At 39.5% G+C, this 24,972-nt stretch overlaps 1 protein-coding gene across 1 annotated transcript in view; it reads right to left on the reverse strand.

Annotated features, from left to right (window-relative positions):
- Positions 1-6,862: 6,862 nt before the first annotated feature.
- hspg2 (heparan sulfate proteoglycan 2) overlaps positions 6,863-24,972 on the reverse strand; it is a 97,294-nt gene continuing 79,184 nt past the window's right edge. Inside the window, exons 56-87 of the mRNA XM_062427984.1 lie at positions 24,494-24,638; positions 23,816-23,959; positions 22,701-22,835; positions 22,364-22,545; positions 22,056-22,251; positions 21,734-21,913; positions 21,289-21,549; positions 20,816-20,972; positions 19,971-20,068; positions 19,604-19,870; positions 19,339-19,451; positions 19,052-19,199; positions 18,808-18,924; positions 18,591-18,608; positions 17,356-17,440; positions 17,118-17,262; positions 16,922-17,024; positions 16,359-16,468; positions 16,154-16,262; positions 15,921-16,019; positions 15,533-15,754; positions 14,911-15,155; positions 14,636-14,807; positions 14,151-14,264; positions 13,723-13,779; positions 12,324-12,399; positions 12,138-12,216; positions 11,658-11,705; positions 11,211-11,281; positions 11,012-11,095; positions 10,377-10,480; positions 6,863-9,686 (exon numbers count right to left, since the gene is read on the reverse strand). Coding sequence (XP_062283968.1) covers positions 9,514-9,686; positions 10,377-10,480; positions 11,012-11,095; positions 11,211-11,281; positions 11,658-11,705; positions 12,138-12,216; positions 12,324-12,399; positions 13,723-13,779; positions 14,151-14,264; positions 14,636-14,807; positions 14,911-15,155; positions 15,533-15,754; positions 15,921-16,019; positions 16,154-16,262; positions 16,359-16,468; positions 16,922-17,024; positions 17,118-17,262; positions 17,356-17,440; positions 18,591-18,608; positions 18,808-18,924; positions 19,052-19,199; positions 19,339-19,451; positions 19,604-19,870; positions 19,971-20,068; positions 20,816-20,972; positions 21,289-21,549; positions 21,734-21,913; positions 22,056-22,251; positions 22,364-22,545; positions 22,701-22,835; positions 23,816-23,959; positions 24,494-24,638 — 4,257 coding nt within the window. The 3' untranslated portion in view covers positions 6,863-9,513. The remainder of the gene's footprint in view (positions 9,687-10,376; positions 10,481-11,011; positions 11,096-11,210; positions 11,282-11,657; positions 11,706-12,137; positions 12,217-12,323; positions 12,400-13,722; positions 13,780-14,150; positions 14,265-14,635; positions 14,808-14,910; positions 15,156-15,532; positions 15,755-15,920; positions 16,020-16,153; positions 16,263-16,358; positions 16,469-16,921; positions 17,025-17,117; positions 17,263-17,355; positions 17,441-18,590; positions 18,609-18,807; positions 18,925-19,051; positions 19,200-19,338; positions 19,452-19,603; positions 19,871-19,970; positions 20,069-20,815; positions 20,973-21,288; positions 21,550-21,733; positions 21,914-22,055; positions 22,252-22,363; positions 22,546-22,700; positions 22,836-23,815; positions 23,960-24,493; positions 24,639-24,972) is intronic.

The following is a 24,972-nucleotide window of genomic DNA, read 5'->3' on the forward strand; positions in this document are numbered from 1 at the left end:
TAAAACTGTAATCTAACAAGAACAAAACTGTTGTATGTTAGGGACTGTGAAAATTACTGTAATTTAGTTTAAGCTTAAGGGACGATAGTAGTAGTGTTAGTGTGGGAGAGCAGAGGAACCTCTTTTATGTTCTCCATGTACATGTAGCAGGGAGTCTGAATGCTTTTGTTTCCACATTGGTGTGTTTACTCCAAAGGAAAGGAAGAAACATCACATACCTTGACAGAACTCTTTTGGACATGTAAACCTGACTCTGTAATCCTCACAGCTCCCGCTCCCCTGATCTGCATTTACACAGGCAAACCCATAGGTGGCATCATAACTGCAAGAATGAAGAGAGGAAGGCAATGAGAAAGTGAAGGTAACTTTTTTAATGTATTTATTTATTGTAGTTTTTGATGTATGTCATTAATCTTACTTTAAAAATATATCAGAGGTATTGGAGGCAGGCTCTCCAGAGATGGTCTGAACCTCGATGGCGATTGGTTGAGGGCAGATTTCTCTGGGGTATATACTGAGGAGGTCACTGAGGACCTCATAATCTCCATTTCCTGTTGGGTTATCATGATCAAACCAGCGCGTCCTACAATCTATGAATAACAAGGAATCAAAGAAACCAATATTTTTTCTGCATGAAAATACAATATATCATACAAATGATTTAAGGTTGTATCATTTTCATTGTATCACATACCTGAGCAGAACTCTCCTGTGCAGGTGAACATGACCTTGTAATCCTCGCACTGTCTCCATTTCTGTTCTGAGTGCAGGCATAAAAATCCCTCTGATGCACTGTAACTGCAAAGCACAACCATCACATCCTCATGAGCATAACCACCATCAAAAAAATTGATTACTTGATTTGTTTATTTGAATGTGCTGCAACATTTCTGGTGCTCAGCTCTTATGGGCTTACAGGACATTTGGCAGTGACAATAACCAGCATTTTGACATGGAACTTGGATGGATACAGTGTTTTCTTCTTACTGTAGCTGCCATTCATTTTCTATATATCTATACCAGGCATTCTCTGTATCTGCCTACTTAAATTGCCAGTGGTTAATGACCGGTTCTTGAGCATATTGGGATCTTTTCCCTTTTCTGTAAATTTAATTTTACATATGGTTTTGTATTTACTGTAAATTATAATCTTTGACTTCTTACACATTTTCTTGTTCCATTGCTCCTTGTTAGTTTAGTGCTTTAAGACATATTCTTAGATTCATTTTCCTCATTGGGTATTGACCCTCTGCAAGTCATCAATTCCAGTGCAGGTGAAACATCGACACGTGTGTGGTTTATTTTCCACCACCATGTGTGCAGCAATTAATTTAACCACACGTCTCCCTGCATGAACCTTTAAAGTTCAAACTTTGATTAATGTGAAGAAGATTATGGTATTCATGCTCCATGCTAAATGTATAAATCCGTATTATCTTGTTGAGTTGGAATCTACTGCTCTTCCATTACAGAGGATTATTAGTGGTAACACTTAAATTATATTAATGATGCTGGTTAATACATCATGAAATGAAATAGCTCTTGACTATGACATTGCACACAAAACAGACACAAACTGTACATTTTAAAACCCATCAGTTCTTTGATCATGTATTATCATAGCTTCATGATATCAACTCAGTGCAAGAAATGTCTTTACGTGTGGAAGATATTCTTGGTGTACTGGGACTTGATCCCCGAAACAGTCTGAGCCTCCATGTCCACTGGTCTGGAGCAGATGCGGGTCCAGTGCTTCCTTCTCAAGTCACTCAAGAGCTCCGAGTCCCCATCTATGGAGACATCTCCTCCATCGAACCAGGCTGTCTTACAGGCTGGAGAAAGTGGGGAAGTTAGACCTCCACAATGTGCTGTGCATTTCTAGATAAATTGTGGTAAAACAGTGCAGAGCTTACTTTCCAATGCAGTGATAAATAACTGGAAATCTGAAGGAAGAGAGGGTTATTGATCAGTTAAAACTTACAATTTTGGTGGATAAATGATTCTGTTTATATGTGATGATAAGAAATGAGAAATCATTATATTACCAGATACAAGAAGAAACCAAACTGTGAAGCTCTAAGATAACAAAATTAAAGAGAAAACAAAGCTGAGGAAGCTTCATTATGAAATACACAACTACTACAAACTGCTGAAATTACACAAAATCAAATTACCTGAAACACCAACATGATTCTTCATCCAGTAAGCTTGAGGAGAGAAAATCTCATTTAAAAATTCACATGTACTTATTTTTTTTCATTAGATTAAAAATATACTTTTCTTTCCTTGATTATACTACCAAAGTTGGTTTCATGTGAAGAAGCGTGTAACACGGTAAAGACCAGATAAGGGTATGTCAACATCACCTTTTGGTTTTACAATCAACCAATAGGTTTGGCTCCCTGAGATCTTGTGGTGTGAGCACAATATGTCTGTATTTCTGCCCCTCCCATAAAGGTTGACCCTTACAGAAGACACAGTTTAGCCACAGCTTGAGCTTGAGAACATAAAGCACCACTGTTTTCTTATGATTTACCGACTTCCCCTGATACTTCCTTGTGAGAGGTGAACAAAGAGGTTTATTCATTCTAAAAAATACCATGACTCCTTTATTTTGAATACGTTCTTAAATGCATATATGGATCAATTATGATGTTTTATATCTCAGCAACAAAAACATTTCTTCTTTTCTTCTTTCACCAGTTGATATTCCACATCACCTTTTTCAAGTTGATCATTACCCTTTGAAGTAATGATTAACTTTGTAATGTCCTATGTCTTAATAATGTAATACAATGTAATGTCTTTGTAAAAGTCGTCATAAATTCGTATTATTTATTATTGAAGGCATAACATACAGTTATTATTCCGAAGCGGGGCATCTATCTCTTGATCATTTAACTTACAAGTATTCCTTATTTAAGTAATATGACAGTACGCTTTTTATGACTGCAGCAGTTTATTTTTTTTATTTCTTTCCTTTACCTGTGCCATAGTCCATTAAAGGACAGATTCACAAATATTCAAGTGTGTCTTAAAATATTAAAGTGCTAAAATGAACATTGAAATACATTTTTCTTGCCATAATCATCCCTCCTGTTAATATTGACCATTACACGTTCCCCTCTTAAGGGCCAAAATCATCAATCCTCCCTCTAGAATAGAATAGAATAGAAATTCTTTATTGTCATTGTACAAGAATATACATCTGAAACAAGTGCTCAGTGATTAATAACATCAAACAATAAAAACGACCAATAGGACAGACAATATAAACAATCACACAAGGTGGAATAAATAGTTAAAGAAAAAGGTGTAAAAACTAGAGAATAACGTATAAATAATAAATATGTGACTTAAGACTGTAGGTTTACCAGCCTGACGGCCCACGGGTAACAGCTATTATTGAGTATGTTGGTTCGTGCTTTTTAAGCTCCTGTATCTCCTTCCACAGAACAGTTTGTGACCTGGGTGGGAGCAGTCCTTCATCATTTTCTTGGCTCTGCTGAGGCACCGGGAGCTGGAGATCTCCTCTAGAGAAGGCAGAGGGCAGCCGGTGGTTCTCTCTGCCATTTTTATCACCCTCTGCAGAGCTTTCCTGTCAGCCGAACAGCCAGCATACCACATCGAAATGCGGTATGCCAGCACACACTCAAAATGTGTAAAAATGTATTTGTTTATCTAATATGAAGCTTCAGTCATCCAAATGAGTCAAATCAAGTAGATTTCTTTCAACGTTACAGTCTTTATAGAGCCAGAGTCCCTCTTTCTGTTACTATACTTCCATTGCAGCTGAACAGGGAAACACTTTCAGCCTTATATATGCTTCGGATCAACTTTTAGATGCATTTTTACACAGAATGACTGTGTAGACACACTGTGAATTTTGGCCCCCCTCACTTACATTGAAAGTGCATTTGAAGGGGATAAATACCTAGTATGAACAGGAGGAATAATTACAATGAGAAAACCCTCTTTCAGTTTTCATATGGACACCTAACCTTTTGTTTTAAGACTTGAAAAATTGTGAACCTATCCTTTAAAATGTATTATTCTATTGTCTTCATTCAACTCCAATACTCCAGTTAAACTGTCTGTAGTGTTTGGTGACCAGGTGTGGTACAGACTGGTGAAAGTCAAGACTTCATTGATTGTTTTGAAGCCCCAGGGATCTATTCATAATCCCTGAGGCTCAGAGAGAAAAGGGAAAGCAACATGATTATACTTGAGCTTGACAGCCATGACTATGAACATGACAAAGAAAGCTACTTAATAAATTAAAACAACTTGCGTGTGCTGAAAGAGTTCAAATACAGTAGAATCTATGAACTAAAAGTGGATATATTAACTTACATTAATTTTATTTCTGCACTTTGCTGTTGTAATCTTATACAAATGTATTGACTTTGCTTCACTGGCGTTCTTTAAAAAAAGGTCAGCATGCCATAGCTCACAATCTGCCTTTATTGTGCTTATAATAACACAATGACCACGAGAGCTCACCTGCTTAAAGTGACTATTCGGTTTCTGTGGGAAACAATTGAGATGTTGGCCTAAACAGTAAAGCCTCAGGCCCTGCTGCTCAATATTCCTGGAAAATAGGTTTAAGATAACCAGGATTAGTGTAGAGTAACTGTTATATACATGACAGCGTTACACAACACACCCAACAGGGCCAAAAACGTGATGCTTTCCTGACATGATATGAACACAGAATCTCTTTTTAAATGTTTTTTTTGTCTTGAAAACTGTCTAATTGAGTGTCTTAAAGAATGATCTCAGTGTTGCAAGAGTATTATGTTCAAACTTTGTTTATTTTCAATCATCTACTAAATGTTGGCCACATTTCTGATGGGATCTTATTTCTACTTTGGATTAACTTTATATGAGTAGGAACAAAGAAACATAACATTGGGCATTATACAGAGTAATTCATCTATGCTGAAGAAAGGAGGTCAGTGACATGATCTTTGTTCAGTGTGTCATGTTCAATCCAAACAGGCCTCAACTTTAGTGCAGATATTGTAAGGATTTATATGGTGCTTTCAGTCTAGAAAAGTGCTTTAAAAGTCATGATTTGAGTTTTATTATTCTGGCTTTAATGGATAGTTTAGCGCACGTAGCTACCATACACTCCAAAAGTTGTTTTTTATTAAAGTGAAGCGCCAGCAATTGCTTGTTGCATTTCCATAGAGTTAGGGGACTTGCGAGAGACAGATTTAAAAATAGTGGTTAAAAAAATAAATAAACTAAAGCAGCACAGGCTGAGATGTCCTGACTTTAAGTCCCTAATATGGGTCAAGCTGCCAAAACACATGATCCTGCACTTCAAAAATGTGACTTGATAGGATCTTACCCTCCATGACCTACCTTTTATATACTCAACCCCCCCGCCCCCCCAGTATCCCTAAATCCAAACTGAGATTAACCTGATGATTACATGGGGCTATTTTTACTTTACTTTTACTGCATCCATAAAACACAACATCCAGCAGTTGTTGTTGTCTGAGTATCATTTCATTGTATCATTGACTTATATCACAACAATTGGGTCATACAAGAAACAGGATATGTCAGAATTTTATTGTGACTGACACTGAAAAAAATATTGTTAGTGCAGTAAGTGAAACAGTTGGAGATGGGACAATCCGGGTCACAGAGCGATAGAGAAATAAATGACAGGTTGTCTGGAGAAAAAAATGAAAACATGACCTTGATATTTTAAGATTTATCTGTGTGTTGAAGGCACTAAACATATAGTGAAGACAGAGTAGTTGAATTTCTTGGATCCGTTACCCTAAAAACCTGCTGAGCTGCCTTTTAAGAAGCTTTCCAATATATCTCATCTCATTTATTTAACGTATTATTTTGTAATGTAAGTAAAAAAAAAAATCATTTTAATAAGTCATGCAAACTCTGTGAAATCTTTTGCCAAAGTCATAATGTATTTATTGCTTTATGGGGAAATGTTGAAATAATTACTTTAGCGATGTTTAATAAGAGAGTTTTACAACAACATAAAAAAAGTAAAAAGCCTCACCTAGTTGAGGGAGAGACTCTCTCCTACATAACCAACCATAACGTGAGTGTGAAAACTGAGCCACCCAAAACCCACCCATGCCTTGTCTCGGGTGGTAAACATGCTCTGACAGACAGACTGACTGAAGATTATTCCTCATGTTTACAGGTTGAACGTCACACAGCTGATTATGATGTACAGTATACAGGTGACCCCTCCTGTGGCTCAGAAGGGGTCCTCCTAATCTGCATGTGAAACTGCACCCTGCTGATAACACTGTCAGTGATAATTGTTCGATTTGCTAAATAATAGTTCATGAACTGTTTTCTTCGGCACTGTATTATGAGAAGCTCTGAAAGTATGGACAAGTGATGTGTATCCCTTACAGAGAATATTCATGATGTACATTGATTTAGACACTACTCTTACTGCTAATGTGACTCATCTAATAATGAATCTGCTGGATATTTTCTGTTTTGAGGCACATCCACTTACATGATGCTTTATTTGTCCATTGCCATTGTAATTTAGTAAATAAATACAACACAGTCTGTAAGATGAGAGTGCTTTACACCCACGGGACAGGTTAATTTTAGAAACCTGATTTGGGTGTAACCTCTACAACTTTCTGAACAGACTGTGTAATCATGCTATAATTTTCCAAACCTCTCCTCAGGGATATGCTTTAAGGCTGAAATATACAATGGATTATTTGGGAACAATGAACTGATTTTAGTGCAGAGGAAAAAAAACAAAAACAGCTTTCTCTAAAGAAAACCTCCCAGCATAGAGCAGACAGTAGCAATGCAACGGTGAAAGAAAGAAAACTCACGAGATTACAAATAGCACATGAATTTTGTTTTTAATTAAGAAACACTGAGGGCAGGGGGAGCGTCCTTTCAACACTGGAAATGGAACAGTCAGGTTGTCCTGACATGGACAATATTTCATCTGGTACACTTTCATTCATTTAATCGAGTTATTGTCTTTTTCTGCTGTTCCGTAGTGTAACAGCAAAATGTAACAAGAAAAAAAAAAAAAGGAAAAAAAAAAGTCCATCATTACTAAAAGTGCACCTTTCATATACAATTGATGTTTATGACCAAGCTGTATTTTGCAATGGTCTAAAAAACAACCAAAAAAAAACAGTGGCAGATACTTGACAAGTAAGTCATTGGGCGACAGTGTACAGTGTATATATGAAAATCCAGTTTAAGAGCAAACACCATCCTATTCTGCTTCAGTGTCCTAAACCTGGACCACAACATTGGCTCTTCTTAATACACATGCTCACAATTGAACCAACATGATGGCACCTTTCAGTGTATTTGGAGCCTAAGACTATTTTTACATTGAGTAAGTAATAACACCAGTTTCCAAACATTTTACCAGGTAGTTCCAGTCAGGGATCACATATTAACCCTTCATGGGAAGTTGTAATCAGGGAACTTTGTTGGGGGGAATTTCTTAAGAACTTAACCAGGAAGAGGGGAGGTGGGGGAGAGGGGGGTTGGGGGGTGGCCGGGGTGGGACAAAGGGGATGTGGGAGGCAATACACAATAACCAGAGGAAAGAAAATAGCAAGCTTCTGCGATTGACTCTAAAACAGCAGAATCAAGCCGTGTAAGCGGTGAAAAAGAGGAAAAGAGAAACAAAACATGAAATAAATAAAAATGAAGCATCTCTAAGTGAAAGGATAGTGCTCATTTTTAGAATATTAATACAAATATTTTAAGCTTACAAAAAAAAAACAAGAAAAGGTTGGTGAACCCCAAAGTGATCGTGCCATTGTGGTTTTGTGGTGTGGTCGACTACGGCGGCTGAGCATGCTTTATTAGAGCTACACTACTGGTCACAGCACCTGCAGGAGGCTTCAACTGCATTCCCACACGAACAAACACTATTCCAACTGTGTCCTACTGCAGATGAATCTCCCTCTGAAGAGAAAACAACCTACAGAACCACAGAGCCTTCAAAGTTTTATAGCTTACTGAAGTGTCACTAAAGCTACCAAAATTTAAAATTAAGTAACATCTTGAGGCAGTTCTGGGTTGACCCTCCTGAGGATATGGATAATAACACATGCACAGACATGCACAGACACGCACATACATACATACATACACACACACACACACACACACACACACACACACACCTGACTCTATACTGGGGCTTTAGAGTGACCTGTGAGAAATGGAGACATAGATAGCCAACATATCTACTTAACACACACACAGTCATTCTCAATTGATACTGATATCTACCTGACTGGCAGATAGTTTTACACATAAAACAATATTTTCAACAACCACACATAAAAAATTACACCCTTTTCAGTTTTTTAAAACTCCTTTTTTGAGATCTACTCAATCAAATAAGGTTGTGGAGGCAACAAATCATGCCATATCATCATAAAATAAACCTCAAATGCCACGCACATCAGCAAATACTAATGTATTCTGTTTTACAAGGAAGCATTCTTAATCTAAGTAACCAAATTACTAAAAGACATCTCTAAATGTACATTCCTACAATGCGACAGGCAACTGTATGACTATGTGCTGTAACTTCGTGTCTGACATTAGCACCAAGGTTTCTTTCTTTTTTATAAAAAAGAACAAATACAGACACAGAAGACACAACAGCGTTGTGAAGGCAAATGACTCGTGAAGCAAAATCATTTCAATTGAGTTAAAGCAGCAGTACTTGTAACATTTGCGGTTATTAATTTGCTTTTGACGACCTGAGTTGTGTACTGAAACTGCATGTGACTGTGACCGTGTGCGCTCCTCTCCCAACATTGGCAAAAGACTGCAAGCATGCTCGCGCGCAAAAAAAAAAAAAAAAAAGGTTCCTCTACAGAAGTGAAGAAAGAAGGCCTAAACGTCTTCAAGTATTAATACAGTTAGGCCTATTAAAACCGCTGGACACACAGTATTAGAACCCAGAATAAACTCTAGGAAAGTTGAAGAGCAGTTATGGTTAGTTTGCATGTTTTCCCCCACAAATATAATATATATATATATATTCATATGTATATAAATAAAAATTCAGTGCTGTAAAAACATCTCCAACTCCATAGGATCTGACCCATCGTAGAAGGCTTAATACGTTTTACTCTTACTCTTCTCATGGCTAAAACTACTGCTGGAAGTATGTAAACTGAACTGGATCTCCTGTGTTAATAGTCCTTCATTGAGAATACAACACTGAGGAAGAGAAGACTTGTTAATATCGTTTCAATTTTTCTCTCTTTTTTGGTTTAACTGCACACAGAGAAACGTATCCTGTTGTGTCGTCTTGTTTTTTGGTAGCAGCAAAGCACCAAGTTTGTGTCAGGCTCTATGTGTGTCAGTCCCTCTGTGTGAGTCTGCTGTGTGTGTGTGTGTATGTGTGGCATCACTCCATAGTCTCTGTGTGTATATCTGTAAGTGTGTGTGTGTGTTTGTGTGTGTGTGTGTGTGTTCATCTTTGCATGTGTATGTTGCGGTCTATGAAGAGCATGGCTGCACGTTGATGCCGCGGGCTGCGTGGGATTGCAGGTCGATGGCTTGGGTTGGCTGCTGTCCCGGCCGGGCGTTCGTCAGTGTCAGGTTCCTCACGCAGCCTGTCATTCCCGAGGAAAACTTCCCTCCTGTCATAGCAGCGATGTTTGGCGCTCCACCTGTCACACGAGAAAACACACACATTATTAAAGAAACAGTGATAAACAAACTAAAAACTGACCCCCATGACGGTTTTGGTCGGTCTTCTCTGATATGACTCGAAATAAGCCAGGTAGCTTCACTCAATTGGAAGAACAGAAAATCAAATAGATAAGATACATTTTTCAACTTCTGCAGTACAAACAAGTCGAAAATACAACTCCATACATCAGCTAGCTTAACTGAAAATGGTAGCTAAACAAAGTGGGCACCTATTTCCACTATGGATAATGATAACGCCTGTATAGATTATTAGCAAAGTTAAATTGTTGCTACTTACTACTAACCTGTTATATGTATGGTTTATTTCCAATTTGTTTCTCATAACACATCCACCTTTGGTAAATGCCATAACTGGATCTACTGTACTTCTGTGCTGATTAAGGATAAATCAGTCAGCGGTTGAATCTCCATCTTGTCTTGTCTGTTTTGACCGACACCCCCAGGCCAGTGCTATCCTAACTATCTAACAAACACTAACCCTAACCCTGACCCAAAGAAATAGGAAAATGAACCAACTGAGTGAAGGTTAAAGGAAAAGTGTCAAGCTTTATATTTCTTTTTATACTCCATTAATATTATTCTTTGATGTATTAAGCTATGTTATGACTACTGTCACTTTCAGTACTCCATACTTTCAATCCACTCACCAAGGTATATACTGCCTTTGGTGTCGACCATGAGGCTTTTGCCCTTAGACGCTCCACGTAGTTCGTCTCCTCCATCGATCTGGATGTATCCATCTTTTCCAGTTCTGCAAGGAAACAGACAAACAGCACAACTCATCAGGATAACTGTGCATACGCTATCGATTAATGTTCAGGGAATATTAGATACTGCATGTATGTTGAGAATAATGGCTATATTTGATATTGTATATTATAAAAAACAGCTATTAGGTAGGTTAAAGCAATGAGGATTTTAATTCTAAACGAAAAGAATCATTGCAGCATTTATTTTGTATTACTGCTGACAATACATGAAAGGATGCTGAGGTATTACAGGTGCATTTCCTGCTCCACATTACAGTGAACACAATGCTTCCTTTTGTTGTTGTTAAATTGCCTTTTTTAAAGCTTAATGCAGTTGAAAGACAACATTGGTTCGTAAAGAAGTTACCAAAAAAAGATATCACCAGAAATCCTGCACAATGTTGTTCCCTTGTAATCCAGCTATACACTTGTCATTAAGACTTACTGGTTGTGGTATTGAAACTCCTAATGGTTACTTTGTACATGTATATACATGAAACCAAAGGGCTGCAGCATATAATATTCAATCATACCTGACTGCTGTAACCTTATGCCATCTCCCATCATTGATGGACCTCTGGGACAAGATCTGTGCCTCTCCGCTGCCCAGTTGGTAACTGGATATCATACAAATCATCAGCATTACTTCAACATTCAACATTAATATGAGGTTAAAATAATAATAAATCATCCAGATGTAAACACAATTACAGAATTACAGGGCTGAATCACCTGAAAACAAGGTGTCCATTCTGTAGACCGAGGCTAATGAAGTCCTTGCCCTTGCCATTTAATCCACGTTCCTAGAAAGCAATGTGTCGAGTCAGCAGAGGAAGATGATGTGCGACGGAATACTGTGAACTACTGACTGGCTGCCCTGTAGTAATTATCCGCACCATGTGCTATAATAGCAAACATGAGGCAATGCAGACAGAAGTCTCCCTACAGAATTGAAATAAGTGTGATATAAAACCTTCCATGCAAAATAACAATGACAAGAGAAGTTTTCATGTTCATTGTGCAATACGATCACAGATACTTTTCAGAATTGTGCGGTTCAATAGAAATATCTTACAACTGTTGTGCACACTTCTTGTGTACATACAGTATTGGTATGGAAAGCACATGTTTTGAAACCTGTCAAATAAATAAGGAGTGTCTTGTGGTTTGAGTGGATACCTTTTTACTAGCATGCACCTTTCGCAAATTGCGTGCGCCAGTGGTCTCCTGAGGAAAATGGAGGGTGAGTTAGAGAAGCAACATGCATTTATTTAGTGGTGTCAGAAAGAGCCAGGCTCGCAGCCAACATGCCCAACAATGTCACAGTCTCAGCGGCACAAGAATGAATTAGACAGTGTGATGATGATGATGATGAATACCTGCACAACAGCCAGTGAAACACTAAAATGAAAGAAATTGCAAATGAAAGAAAATGTAGTATGTATTATTGTTTCATGTGTAAGTGCAAAAACTGACACTGAATGTTATGAGAACTACTTAGTGATGTTTAAGAGTGTTGTAGTGCAGTGGTAAGGTTAGGATGAGGATTAAGAGATGACGGGAAACGATGTAAGTATCAGACTTAAGATTTGGAATAAACCATGCCTCAGTCTTACAGTTAGGTCTTGTCTCAGGAACAAGACCAGGACCTTGACTTACCACTCCCTGCCACAGGATCAGGCCCTCAGAGGAGCCGGTGTTGATCTCCAGTTCGATGGTCTGTGGCGAGTTATGGGCACTAAAACAGAAGAATGTCAACAATCTTACCCCTGAAGCATTGTTACACCAACTCGTAATACACAAACACTAAAAGCAAAACGGTGCATAAAAACAGACTCCACTTACCTTCTTGGGAAAATTGCTCTAGGAAGGGCCATGTATCCATCATTATGGAAATTAGCTGCATACTGATAGGGTGAATCTACAAAAAATGTAATAAAATACAAATCAAAACAGCATTCAAATTAAAGTGAGGCTGCTGTGAACTCATCCTAACTGTTATGGTGCCCTCCAGTGGCAAAAGAATGGAAGAAACCCTGTAAGACACAACATTTATAGACAAAAAGAGGAATGTGTTCTATTTTATTTGTTGACGTTGATAATATGCAGCTTTTAAAAGAATTAATAGCACATTCTTCCTGTTAATGAAAAGTTATTTCTCAGTTGAATACAATGAGGGATTTTGCTTCTATAGTTTCACATGGTTCAGTATGACCAGCAGCTGATGGCAGCAAACTTTAATATATATATGTATCACTGAACTCTTCTTAACAGCTAAAATATAGCATGGCACTAATACAAGTAAAAAAAGATTATAAGTCAGCAAATTGACTCATTAATGTCAGTTACATATCCATATATGTAACACACCACAGCGATTAAGTCTGAAACACCAACATGTCTAAGTTTAGTTTCAAATTAGGTTATTTCTTCTCTGAAAAGTTACATAGCTACATTTTAAATATTTATATCAAATAAAATATTGTTTTACACTTCATCACGTGCCCAAAGTCCATATGCAAATACTGCAATTTCAAAACAAAAAAACAACCAAAATCTTCAGCGCAACCAAACCAGGCTCCATGATGCAGACTCATTTGACTGTTACTTGTCATTCTTCACACGCTTCATAATCTCTGACCTTTCACAGAGATCGATCTGAACTCACCAAAACGATGGCTCCATGCACAAATACCACATTTAACAACCATGACACTGTCCTCTCAACAGACACTTCAAGTTGTTAGTAACAGCACAAATGTGTGGAGACATGGAGCAGATTTAATGTTCGGACTTCAGAAAGTTTCAGACAGAAAAACAAATATTTTTTGTTGTATAGAAAAGCAGTTTTAAAGTAGATGGCAACACGATTTTTTATGGTGAGAGCTGACACAATGAAAGGGGAAAAGAAAAACAAGGGGAATTCCACATTTCCAGCATTTCAAGTATGAAAATTGTGCCATGGGATCAAAAAAAAAAGGCAGCACGGATCACTTGATCTCACAACAGCAGTCTATTAACCTGTTCACTTTTAGCATAGATGCAGAATTCCCCTCTCCCAACTTTCCAATGGGGATAAGAGGCTCAGTTGCCAGTTGAGTACAGACGCATGTTTGGTTTGTACGCATGTTAGATGATAAGACAACTTGGGTTGAGCTCAAAAGGGATGCAGGGCCGTGCGAGCTCAGACGGGCCCCTGTTAGTCACGGTCGCGTCAGGCAGACTGAATATTGGGATACTGTACCATTCGCCTCGCTAGCTTCCAAATTCCTTGGGGCCTCTGGGAAGCTGGAGAACTGGCCTGTGTGTGCAGGATATAGCCATGAGAGTGCATGGGTGAGACACACGTAATCATTTAGGGTTAACCCTCCCAACATGCATGGAGTGCAACGCTGGGAGTGGACTGTCTGATGTTAGAGGGGCTTCATACTGTGGAGAATTTGAGTCGTATAATTTCTGGAGGAATGTCTAGTCTTTCTGCTTTGATGTTGAGTTTCTTCATCTACAGGATGCAGGTGTATGCAATAAGTAATGTCCACTGTGCTTTTACACAAATGGATGCTATTGAAATTGTATGGTTATAAATTCACAACAAATACTATACAAAAGTCATCAATTTCTGGCTTTTGTTTGGATTTAATAGTGATGAACATGTAGCCAGTCAATACTTACTTTCTTCACATTTCAGGCCTGTGTGGCCGGGAGTACACACACACTGGCCGTTGACACAGCTGCCGCCATTCTGGCATTGAAGGTTGCTCTGGCAAACCACCTCACAACGCTCACCTGCAGGGTGACACACCAGCCATGGATGTAAGGTCAAGGGTCAAGATCATATAAAGGGCAGGGCATGTTCATAATGTTAAGAGATAATATTGAATATGAGGAAAGGGATAACTGTTTTTGGTTTTACCCATTTTAACTGTAAAATTGCCTTTTTTGTCAAAGGGGAAGATCTGTTTTTTAACTACATTTTATGTCCTGATGCTCCTACAAGTTTCATGTAAATGTTCAGATTATAAATGTGAAATAGGCAGAAAACACAAAGTGATTAAAGAAACAGAGTGCTTGTGATATAAGACATATACATAGATCATAGTTGTAATTTGGGCAGATCTGACTTTGCTGAATTGGTACACAAGACTGAGAGCACTAACCTTCAAAGCCATCCTTACAGAGGCACTGGTACTCATATTCAGCACTAAACATGCAATGACCACCATTCAGGCAGGGCCGGCGGTCACAGGGGCTGTTGTCCACACACTTGCGAATGGATCTGTCTTCTGTGAAACTGTAGGACAGATCCACCTTCTTGTTGTTGATGGCAACCTAATCAGACAGGGCACAGAAGTTTGAGCTTCCACACACAGAAAAAGGTTTTGTAATTTTTTTAAAATTTCGTTTCATAAAGAGACACACAAAGAGACCTCACCTCTCCTATACATCCCTCAAACATCTTGCTGACATTGGCGGGCTTAGGCAGGATGTCCATGTCGGGGACTCCTCCCAGGTACATGTCGGTGATGATATCGAGACCCTCAGTTATTCCTGGAGATGTCCTCCTCTCCTCTGGGCCTTGGTCAACCTTCAGGTAGCCGGCCCTCTTGTTCCGCTCGGCCACAACTGTGTGCCACTGACCCAGAGAGACTGGTTCTGTACTTTGAAGGATTGCTTGGCCTGAAAGTGACAGAGATTTAACTGATTTAGGGATGTAGTGGTAATCAGTATTGTCCATCTGACTAGTTATTGAACAGTTTGCCTGTTTTTTCACGTATCTTTTTGTCATCTAAGTCAAAAAGTCTCAAGTTGAACAGCTACTCTGACTGTCAAACCTTAATTAGTAAAAATGTAACACAAAATACTGTCAGTCTGTTACATATGTTACATACAGTATAGTCAAATTAAAGCAAATACAAGAATAAAATACATCATCTTTCAGAAAGTGTTATATATTTCTACTAATAATTGCTTATCACCACATCTCACTGCATGTATAGATAGCGTATCTCAGGAGGAAGTTAACTTAAGTTTTGCACAGCTACAGTCTACTTTACCGTTGCCCAGTTCATATCTGAACTCTACGTGTCCGTCCACCATGGAGATGGCTACAAAGTCCTCCACCTTCATTTTATTCCCTCCACAGAAGAACATCAGCCCATCTCTGTCCACTGGTTTGAACTCCAGCTCAACACGCATGTCATCATGGATGTTGGTGAGGGGAGGATAAGCTATGTATGACTCGATACCGTCAAACAGCGGAGTGGTGATCAGTTCCCCTTGTGAAGGCAAAAAGGAGGAAAATATATCAGCATTTTTGGTTTTGTGAATATTTCCAAGCCAGAATTTTTTATTTCAACTGAAAAAAAGTCAAGCCAACATCATATCTCTTTCGCAAAATGTGGAATATTTCTTATAGGAGACAAGAGCGACTTCCTGTCTTACCATCCATGCATTTGTCTCCAAACTTGCCGAGATGGCAGCGGCATTTATATCCCAGGCCGTTTTGCTGGTTGATGCAAGTGCCGTCTGGTCCACAGGCGTCTGTGGTAGTTCAGGTCACAAAGGATCACAAATAGAGACATAAAAGACTAGTTAATGGTGCATCCTGAAAGATTTCATGGTAACATTCAGGTGCTTTGATCTGCATCTGTGGTTAGTTGGAGATTCACATGTACCTGAGTGGCAGTGCAGGGATGAGTGTTGCTGGCAATTGCTGCCTGTAAATCCTCTGGGGCAGCTGCACTTATACAAGCTGGCATCTGAGTCCTCGCACCTCCCTCCATTCTGATGATGATATGAAAAAAATATAATTGTATAAGTGTTTAAACATAATAGATTTACAAATAAAAGTATATGGCATCGAAACTGAATGTAGCTGACCTGGCATGGTCGATCTTTGCAGGTGGGACAGTTTGTGACACCAGTGGCGCTGCGGTGGAGATCTTTGAAAATGACCTCCTCACCTTGAATGATCAGCTGACGGATACAGCCTGCACAGTACCATTATAAAATAAAAACAGGTCATCACACACAGAAAACATTCTGCAGCCCATTTTTCTATCATGGTATAAACATAGTTATTGAACACCTGAATCTTCCTAAATCAGAAGGAATAAACTGGCAATCCAGGAACTAAACTCAACAAATGGTCTTTATTTACCATTACCGAGAGCAAACAGCAGTCTTTAGAATAGTTGGATCACATGGGAAGTACAAGTACGGTGGGTTGTGAATATTAGGACTTTGTGTGAGTGGTTTATTCATAGAAATGCACCTGTTCTTTACAAAAAGAACAGATAAACTTAACTAGCTTGAGCAGCAGACGTGGCTCTCTGCTTCGGGCGTAGGAATAGACTATTGTAAATGTGCTTGGAATAGCATCAGATGATCAAGTTAGGGCTGCTGGGAAAAAAGAGCCTCGAAGGATAACAGTCACATCTTACCAACAAACCCGGTCTTAATGCCAGCAGTTTTGGCGAGGAGTGTGTAGTTGGGATAACCACCCACATACAGCTCCTCATTCAGATCCAAGCCATGGAATTTGCCCTGAGGAGAGGAAATGTGCATTTATGGATTATATTAACTGATATACATGTACACATACATGTACTGCAAATGACAATATATTGATAGAAGTACCTGTGAACTGCCGTTAATGGGCTCCCCTCCATCTACAATGATATAGCCCAGGGTGTGGTTACGATACACCTCAACCGTGTGAAACTCTCCCATTTTGATAGGGTTGGGGTCGCGTATGGTGGCCATGCCGGAGCCCACATCAAACCTGAGGAAACACAGCAGATTTGGTAAATAATTATGATTCACCATGTTGTATTGTAGTTAATTGGGAGAACTTCTAAAATTAATATGAACGGACCTGAACTCTACGCGACCACCCACAAGTCCCAGAGAGATAAAGTCAGCTCCTGTGGTCCTCCTCTGGCCATTGTAGAAGATCGTACCTAAACCACAAAAACAGGGTGAGTAAAAACGTAATCCTATAAATGTATACCCTATAATAATATCCATCTTAATAAGTCAATAGTTTTAAATATCAGAGTAAGTGACTTGTTAGGATGGACATTTTTTGCAATGCGGTCATTCACACGCAAGGTAAACTCTTTGAAAGCAGGGTGGTAAAACAGCATGCTATGGTGAGGCAAGTTTAAAGCCAACCAAAGCCAAGTTATAAGCTGCCATCCGATGTGAGCATCAATGGACAACAGTCACCATACTACCAGTCATAGTTTTGTTTTTTCTCTTTTTTTCTACACATGCCAGGAACACATGCTTGTATGAGTTACACAGGCTCAAGGGGAAATGGGAACATGCCCTCTTACATATCTATATATATCATCACTGATGTTTCTGAAAAAGGAGTAACCCAAAGAAAATAGATTGCAAATGTGCAACACAAAGTAAGCTTTCACTTATTATGCTGTGAGTCTTTGTATCACACATTTAAACAAAAAAAGTCATGTGTGGTCAAATTGCTTTTGCAGTTAATTTGTAGTGTGTTTTGTTACAGTTTGTTACCTGATGGATGGGATCGAATGAGACAGTAAAAATCCAAGCAGCACATTTAAGTTGTCAGTTACTAAACTAAAGTAACCAAATGTGCCCTTATGATTTTCCAATACTTTCACTGTAATGTCTTTTTATTTTACTGTCATATCCCAACACATCTGGCACCAACTGACAGTAGGCTAAAAGAAACAATATAAATACGTGCAAAGACAATTTGAGTTAGCTCTCTCTTTTTTCAGAACTGCAGTAATGTTTAAAGATGTGTGCAGCACTGCATTTATACAGTGCTAGCATACAAGATCTGTGCTGCTACTGTATGTAGGCAGTGAAGAAGCTGATGAAGTACACTGGAAATAAAGGTAGGTTTGTAACCTATTATTAAGCTGATGACTAAAATGTTTCCTTAAAATGGTTTTGCGATTATAACTGAAAAGTCTGTATAAAGACATAGGCCATGCACCATCTTGCATCTCTTTCACAGCCCTAAGTCAGCTCTGAGCTGGATGTGAAAGTCAGATACGGCAAAAAAGCAGTACTGCCAACATCAGCCTTGAATTCCTGCGGTTCTCAGGCACTGAGACTCACCGGCGTACAACATGAGACCTTCCCACCACGTGGGTGAGGTGAGGGAATAGAAGGAAGGCACAATGGGAGGAAGATGCATAAACATCATTGTATATATGAAGAAACATGACAAATATAGTACACACCAGTATAAAAAAAACATGTTTCAAGAAATGTCTCAAATATAGTACACTTTACAATTAAACTATCAAGCAAATTTAAGGTTTTAAGTCCTCACCATCAACATTATCAGGTCTAAAGTTGATCTTAATTCTGAAAGCATGGTAGGAATTTTTGATGGTAGGCAGAGTGAGGTAGGACAGGGGATCCTGGGGAAAGTATGGCATCACTCTCTCTGAAAACATACATAATATGATGGTTAGACACAGACAACTGCACAGTTCATACTCAGAACTTTTCATTTATTTACTAACATGCCTTCCTACTGTACTCTCAGATATATATCGACTCTGCAGACTAACCATGAACTTCAAGTTTAGTAAAGGCGTCCACTTTGCCCTGTTTGTTAGAGGCGGTGCAGACATATGTCCCCGAATCCGCTTCAGTGACCCGAGGAACTGTGAGCACATTGACGTCCTGGAAACACTTTGGAGGAAGCTCTCCATCCAGCTAGATAAAGGAATAGATAGATTGACAAAAAACAATATGGTCAAACAACAAAAATTACTCTCTTCAAGCTAGACAGCTCCTAAACACTTTGAAAGTGATATAACTGAATTCCAAACATGGGGGTTACATGGTAGGTTACCTTGGACCATTTGATGTCAGGTACAGGGTATCCTGAGGCCTGACAGGGTAAGACTGCATCAGACCCTATTGTCACCTCCTTAGTTTCTGGCAGTGCAGCAATCTGAGGAAGTGCTGTGCAAACAAACAAAAAGCACTGATTTAAAGGAGGGTGTTGAAAGTTTACCTGCCTGCATAATACATTACAAGTGTTTGTACACGTGCATGCATTTGTGTACGTTATGATGAAAAAAGTAATAAAGGAATATTTTCTCCTGTGCACTCACACTGGACTTTAAGGACCACCTGGGACTCTACTGAGCCTACATCATTGGTGGCTGTACAGCGATATTGCCCGGCATCAGCCTCCGTCACATTCTCGATCTTCAGCATGCCCCCTTTTACCATAATGTGAGCTGGCAGAGAGCCACCAACTTTACTCCATTTCACAGTGGGCTCAGGGTCACCAACAGCCTGGCATTCAAACTCCACTGAGTTTCCAATCATCACAGTCTGCACTGAAGTACGCACATTGATCATCACCTTTGGCAGGGCTGTCGAGACGGAAGGAAAAGACAAGAGCAAAAAATTGGCTTTTTATTAAGTTTTAACGCAGTAGTGTATATTAATAGATTAGCAGTGAATGTAACAGACCTTGGATGGTCAGCCTGGCAGTGTCCTGAGCCTGTCCAAACACACTGCTGGCTCTGCAGATATAAACACCTTCATTGCTCTGCTCGAGGTTCTCAATCCTACAAAGGAAATGAAATGACATGAAAACAAGCTATGGTTCAGTTCTAACTTTATATCCTACACATAAGTAACTAAATCAATGGACTTCATTGTTTCAGCCTATCAAACGATAAGTCTGGTGATACTGTTTGATATATATTTTCCTTGTTTTGAACAATCCCACGAAAAGACCACAACCAATGAACTGATCCTACTAACAAGTACCGGTATGTATTCAAAGCATAAAATAGTGTATTCCTCTGTGGCACAGAGCACACTGAAATGAGCCACATTGGGTAACAAGATTAACATTTTGAGTCGATTGTGTTTAAGCCGTCATGCTGCCGTAAACACTCGCAAAAGCACCAAATGTGTGGCTGAAAATAGCCCCTAATAAATATATTATATACTCCTGTTAGAGTAAGATTTACTATAAACTACAGCTTCAGGACATAATTTACCCTATTTTTATTTGTGACTTATTTTTATAAATATAATGTATTATTCAGTAAGAACGAGCTGATGCAGGGAAGTAAAAAAAATAAATAAATAAAGAGATGATCGAAGACATTGCCACCTTATCATTTAAATAGAAATTATTGATACATTGTGCTAAATGTTTTGGAATAGGCTCATTAGTATATACAATGTATTAAAGGGTAAAACATGAAAATAGACCATACTCATTCACACACTTAAGCTGTTTCTTTTTTCTTTTTTTGACTGTTGTCTGTTTTCAACAGAACCAGCACAGGTTTATGAGTCACCTGAGCACTCCATCCTTGATATGATGGTTTGGTGGCAGGGCACCTCCTTCCTTCAGCCACTCAATTTTGGTTTCACCTGCTGCTGAACAGGTGAACTCCACAGCACTGCCCCGACCCTTTACCTCCACCTGGGGCGACACACGGACTGCCAAGGGGGCTACAGAGGGGAAAGAATGAAATATAATTTAGTTTTTGCTGTGATTTAGGAAGATCACCATTATGACCAAAACCTCCAAAACCTATGACATTCCCATCATCCTGTACTTTGTGTTTTGTGCTAAATAGCATAGGTTAGCATACTAGCAACCTAAATTAAGATGGTGAACATGGTTAACATTATACCTGGTTAGCATTGTCATTTTTACCCTTTTAGCATGATAATGTTACCATTTAGCTCTAAGTCCCATGGCTGTAGACTGTTTTTTGTTTGCTTGTTTTTTTATATAATATGTTATATTGTCAGTATAACTTACATCTGACTGTGACTTTAGCTATCACTTCGCTGTTGCCCACTTTGTTGCCGATCACACACTTGTAGCTCCCAGCATCCTCAGTGGTAGCCAGGTTGATCTGGAGATCTCTATCGTTAACCTGGGCCCTTGGGGGCAGTTCTCCATCCAACTTGGTCCAAGCGTAGGTCAGCGGTGGAGTGCCATGGGCCAGGCACTGCAACCGGATCACCTCCCCAACCCGCACTGCCACATCATTGGGCACAGAGGTGGCATAAGGAGGGGCTGAATGGAAATAGGAGAAAAAAAGGTTCACTAAGTTTAAGTGATTTCTCAAAATGATTTAAAAAATAAGTAGTACATAGAACACAGTTAATTTAAACTAAATCTAGCTTGGGCTCATTCATCATCTTTCCTAAAACAAACAAGTAAATAAAATGGCAGCAAACAGCAAAACCACAACACTCACTCTCTACATCGAGCATGATGGTGACTTCAGTGGTGCCCATGTTGTTGGTGGCACTACAGATGTATTCTCCAGAGTCTTGACGGCCAACGCTGGGCAGCACCAGGCTGTTGTTCACCTTCGTGTGTCCCCATGGAAGAGGAGACCGCAGCTTGGACCAGGTAATTGTCGGGGGTGGGAAACCTTGAAAGGGAGAGAACAGATATCTCATTCTGAAATGCCTAATTTATAAACAACAATTAAACCATTTTATTCTTGTTGCATTAACTTTTGATGACAGTTGGTATGGATGGTTTTATGCTCTCTTTGGTATAATGATGCTTACCGTGGGCGTCACAGCGCAGTGTTGTGGTCTGTCCTTCCACTACAACCATCAGCGGCTCAGGAACAGAAGCCCTGGGCACAGAGGGCACTTGAGATCCTCCCTCAACGATCACCTCCACCCTGGTTTCAGTGGTGCCCTCATTGTTGCGAGCTGTGCAGACATACATGCCGCTGTCTTCTAGGCGTGCCACAAGTATCTGCAGCGGAGAAAAACCATCATAATACACACAATTTTTAAAATATGGAGAAATAGGGTAAGTAGTAATGGATAAGGTAAACTGTTCTGCCAGTGATCAGATGTGCCAGTACCTGCATGACGGCATTGGACTCCATTGGTACAGGGCTGCTCAGCATGGTCTTACGGTTGCTGTCCAGTCGGTGCCATGAGACTGAAGGGCGGGGCTCTCCTGATGCCTGGCACTCAAGGTTGATGGGTTCACCCACTCTGACCTGCACGGGCCCAACAGGGGTGACGGTGGCCACAGGAGTCTCTGAGGGCACAGATACAAAAAACTGGTATGGCTCTGTATGTAGGAAGCCACTAGGGGGAACCCTTCTCTTAGAAGTTTTGTCTGTGTGATGATGGAAATGTGAGGAGTTCCTCTACAGAAAAATAAGTGTGCGTGCTGATATGCAGGTAGCTTACCTTTGACAATCAAAGACACAATGGTGTGGGTGATGCCGAATGGATTGCTCGCCACACAACGGAAAGCACCATGGTTGGCAGGGCGGGCATTGGCAATGGTAAGAACAGAACCATCAGGCCCAACTTTGACATTATCTGTGGAAAGGAGCAGCAAATTAAATATTAGATGTGGTTTCACTGATTTTATATGCGAAATTCAGTTTATTCGTTATGGGTAGTGCTAATCAGCGTGTGAAAACACTTATTTTATGTCTTCTGTGGGTTGGGAGGGCGCTTTCTAAAGTTGGAAAAAATAAGTGATTGGGCTTTAAACTTGAAAATCTTAACATCAAGTCTGCATTTCAAACTGGAGAAAGAATTATTAAGCTGCATAATAGTGAGTGTATGATCCTGTGTATTTTGGAGCTAAAGTCAAGATATCTTAGCCTCTAATACTTGACAGTTTGTCTGTGGTGAGTCCCCCAACTTTATAGAAGAGAAAAACTAAATGGCTTGAGTATTTAAAGACATGGTGAGTTGTCCCCTATCTTGGATCTGAGGCTGCTTGAAGATATTCAAAAGGGAGTTTAAGAGTTTAAGAAAAGCAAAGATGAAAAAATATTTTGGGAAGAACTGAGTGGCTGAGCACAGTCAAATTTACTTTTTTTCACTCTTGTAACTCTTCTGAACAAACATCACATTAGTGAGTGAGGATGCAAATGTGACAGTGGAAGAAATTACTGGATACAGCACACACCGCAAAGCAAACATACTGTATGTTTCAAGCAGAAAAGCAAAAAATAGAAACCACCATGTCATGTTTTCTTATGAGGCTTAATGGCATGCAATATTTTGGTAATGCAAAAATTATTCACAGGGAAAAAGGATGTGAGTTCTAAAATATTTGTTAGAAATTAATCATTAAATGAAGTAACAGAGAGGTACTTCATGGGTGGATTGCTGCTATAATTGCTGGTAAATAATGATACCATAAACTCAGAACTCATTAAGCAGATTTATTCCTCAGAGGATGTGTGTGTGTGTGTGTGTGTGTGTGTGTGTGTGTGTGTGTGTGTGTGTGTGTGTGTGTGTGTGTGTGTGTGTGTGTGTGTGTGTGTGTGTGTGTGTGTTATTACCTGGCAGTGGTTGGTTGTTGGCCAGTTTCCACTCCAGTCTGACAGGCTGGGCTCCGCTGTACACCCTGCACCTGAAACTGGCCGACTCGCCCACACGCACTGCAGCACTGTGGGGCTCGATGGCGATGATTGGACTCTGAAGACCTGCAGCAGAAACCAGCAGTTTGGTCTCCGGACAAGATTCTATTTGAACATAACTGTCCACGATCTCACTTCATTTAGCTGACAGAAACTTGTAATAAATTATTATACAATGTGGCCATGGGATAAACTGGCAGCTCAAACACTGCTGTAGTCCAGGAAGCAGTGAATGAGGTTGAGATCATGGGACAGTAGCAGGGAAAATCATTCAATCTGAAGTCACACTTGTCTCCACTGGAAAGTACGACTGGAAAGTTCATTCATGAAGTGAGGCAGTGTTAGTGTGAGAACAACACCCTGCCATGTAATGCCCTTCCCTCGATGTGTTCTCTCCAGCCTCTGACTTATTCTGCCATCAACTGAAATTTCCTTGGTGAGAAAATAATCACTTCCTGACCTCACTGTATAGTACATCTGGATTATATAGTTGAAAAAAGAGCAAAATGGCCTCTTTGTTATTATTCTGCTGCAATATAATAAAAGACTCTTGTCAGTCTACAAAGTGACAGAGTCCAAATAAAGTGTCGGCTAACTTACGTGAAGAAGATGAAGTGACAGATACAGAGACAGAGGCCTGGTGGACATGAGATCCTGGGTTGCCAGTGTGTCCCTGCGCCCGACAGATATACTCTCCTGAGTCCTCTTGAGTGGCTGACAGGATTCGCAGCTGACTGCCACGAACCTGCACACAGCAAACAAGGCATGGAGTCACTTCATTTCAGATTACAAGAATAGAAATATCAGAACACCAACATTAATATAAATATAGATTTTACTAATAATAATACAACCACTTCTAAAACCTCTACAGCTGCCACAAATTACAACAAAATCCTGCTGATAAAAATGTACAGTATATGGGATTGAAATCCCTGGAAAAACTGAAAAAAGCATATACACTTTTCTATAGGCGTGCATTGTAAGAATTAGCAGACCCAAGCATAATCAACAGACTAATAGAAGAACTCTAACTGCACTTTGGACAGCAAGCATCTGTAAATTCATGTGCCTACTTG

This window comes from Scomber scombrus, chromosome 10, assembly GCF_963691925.1.
Source record: "Scomber scombrus chromosome 10, fScoSco1.1, whole genome shotgun sequence".
NCBI classification, from domain to species: Eukaryota; Metazoa; Chordata; class Actinopteri; order Scombriformes; family Scombridae; genus Scomber; species Scomber scombrus.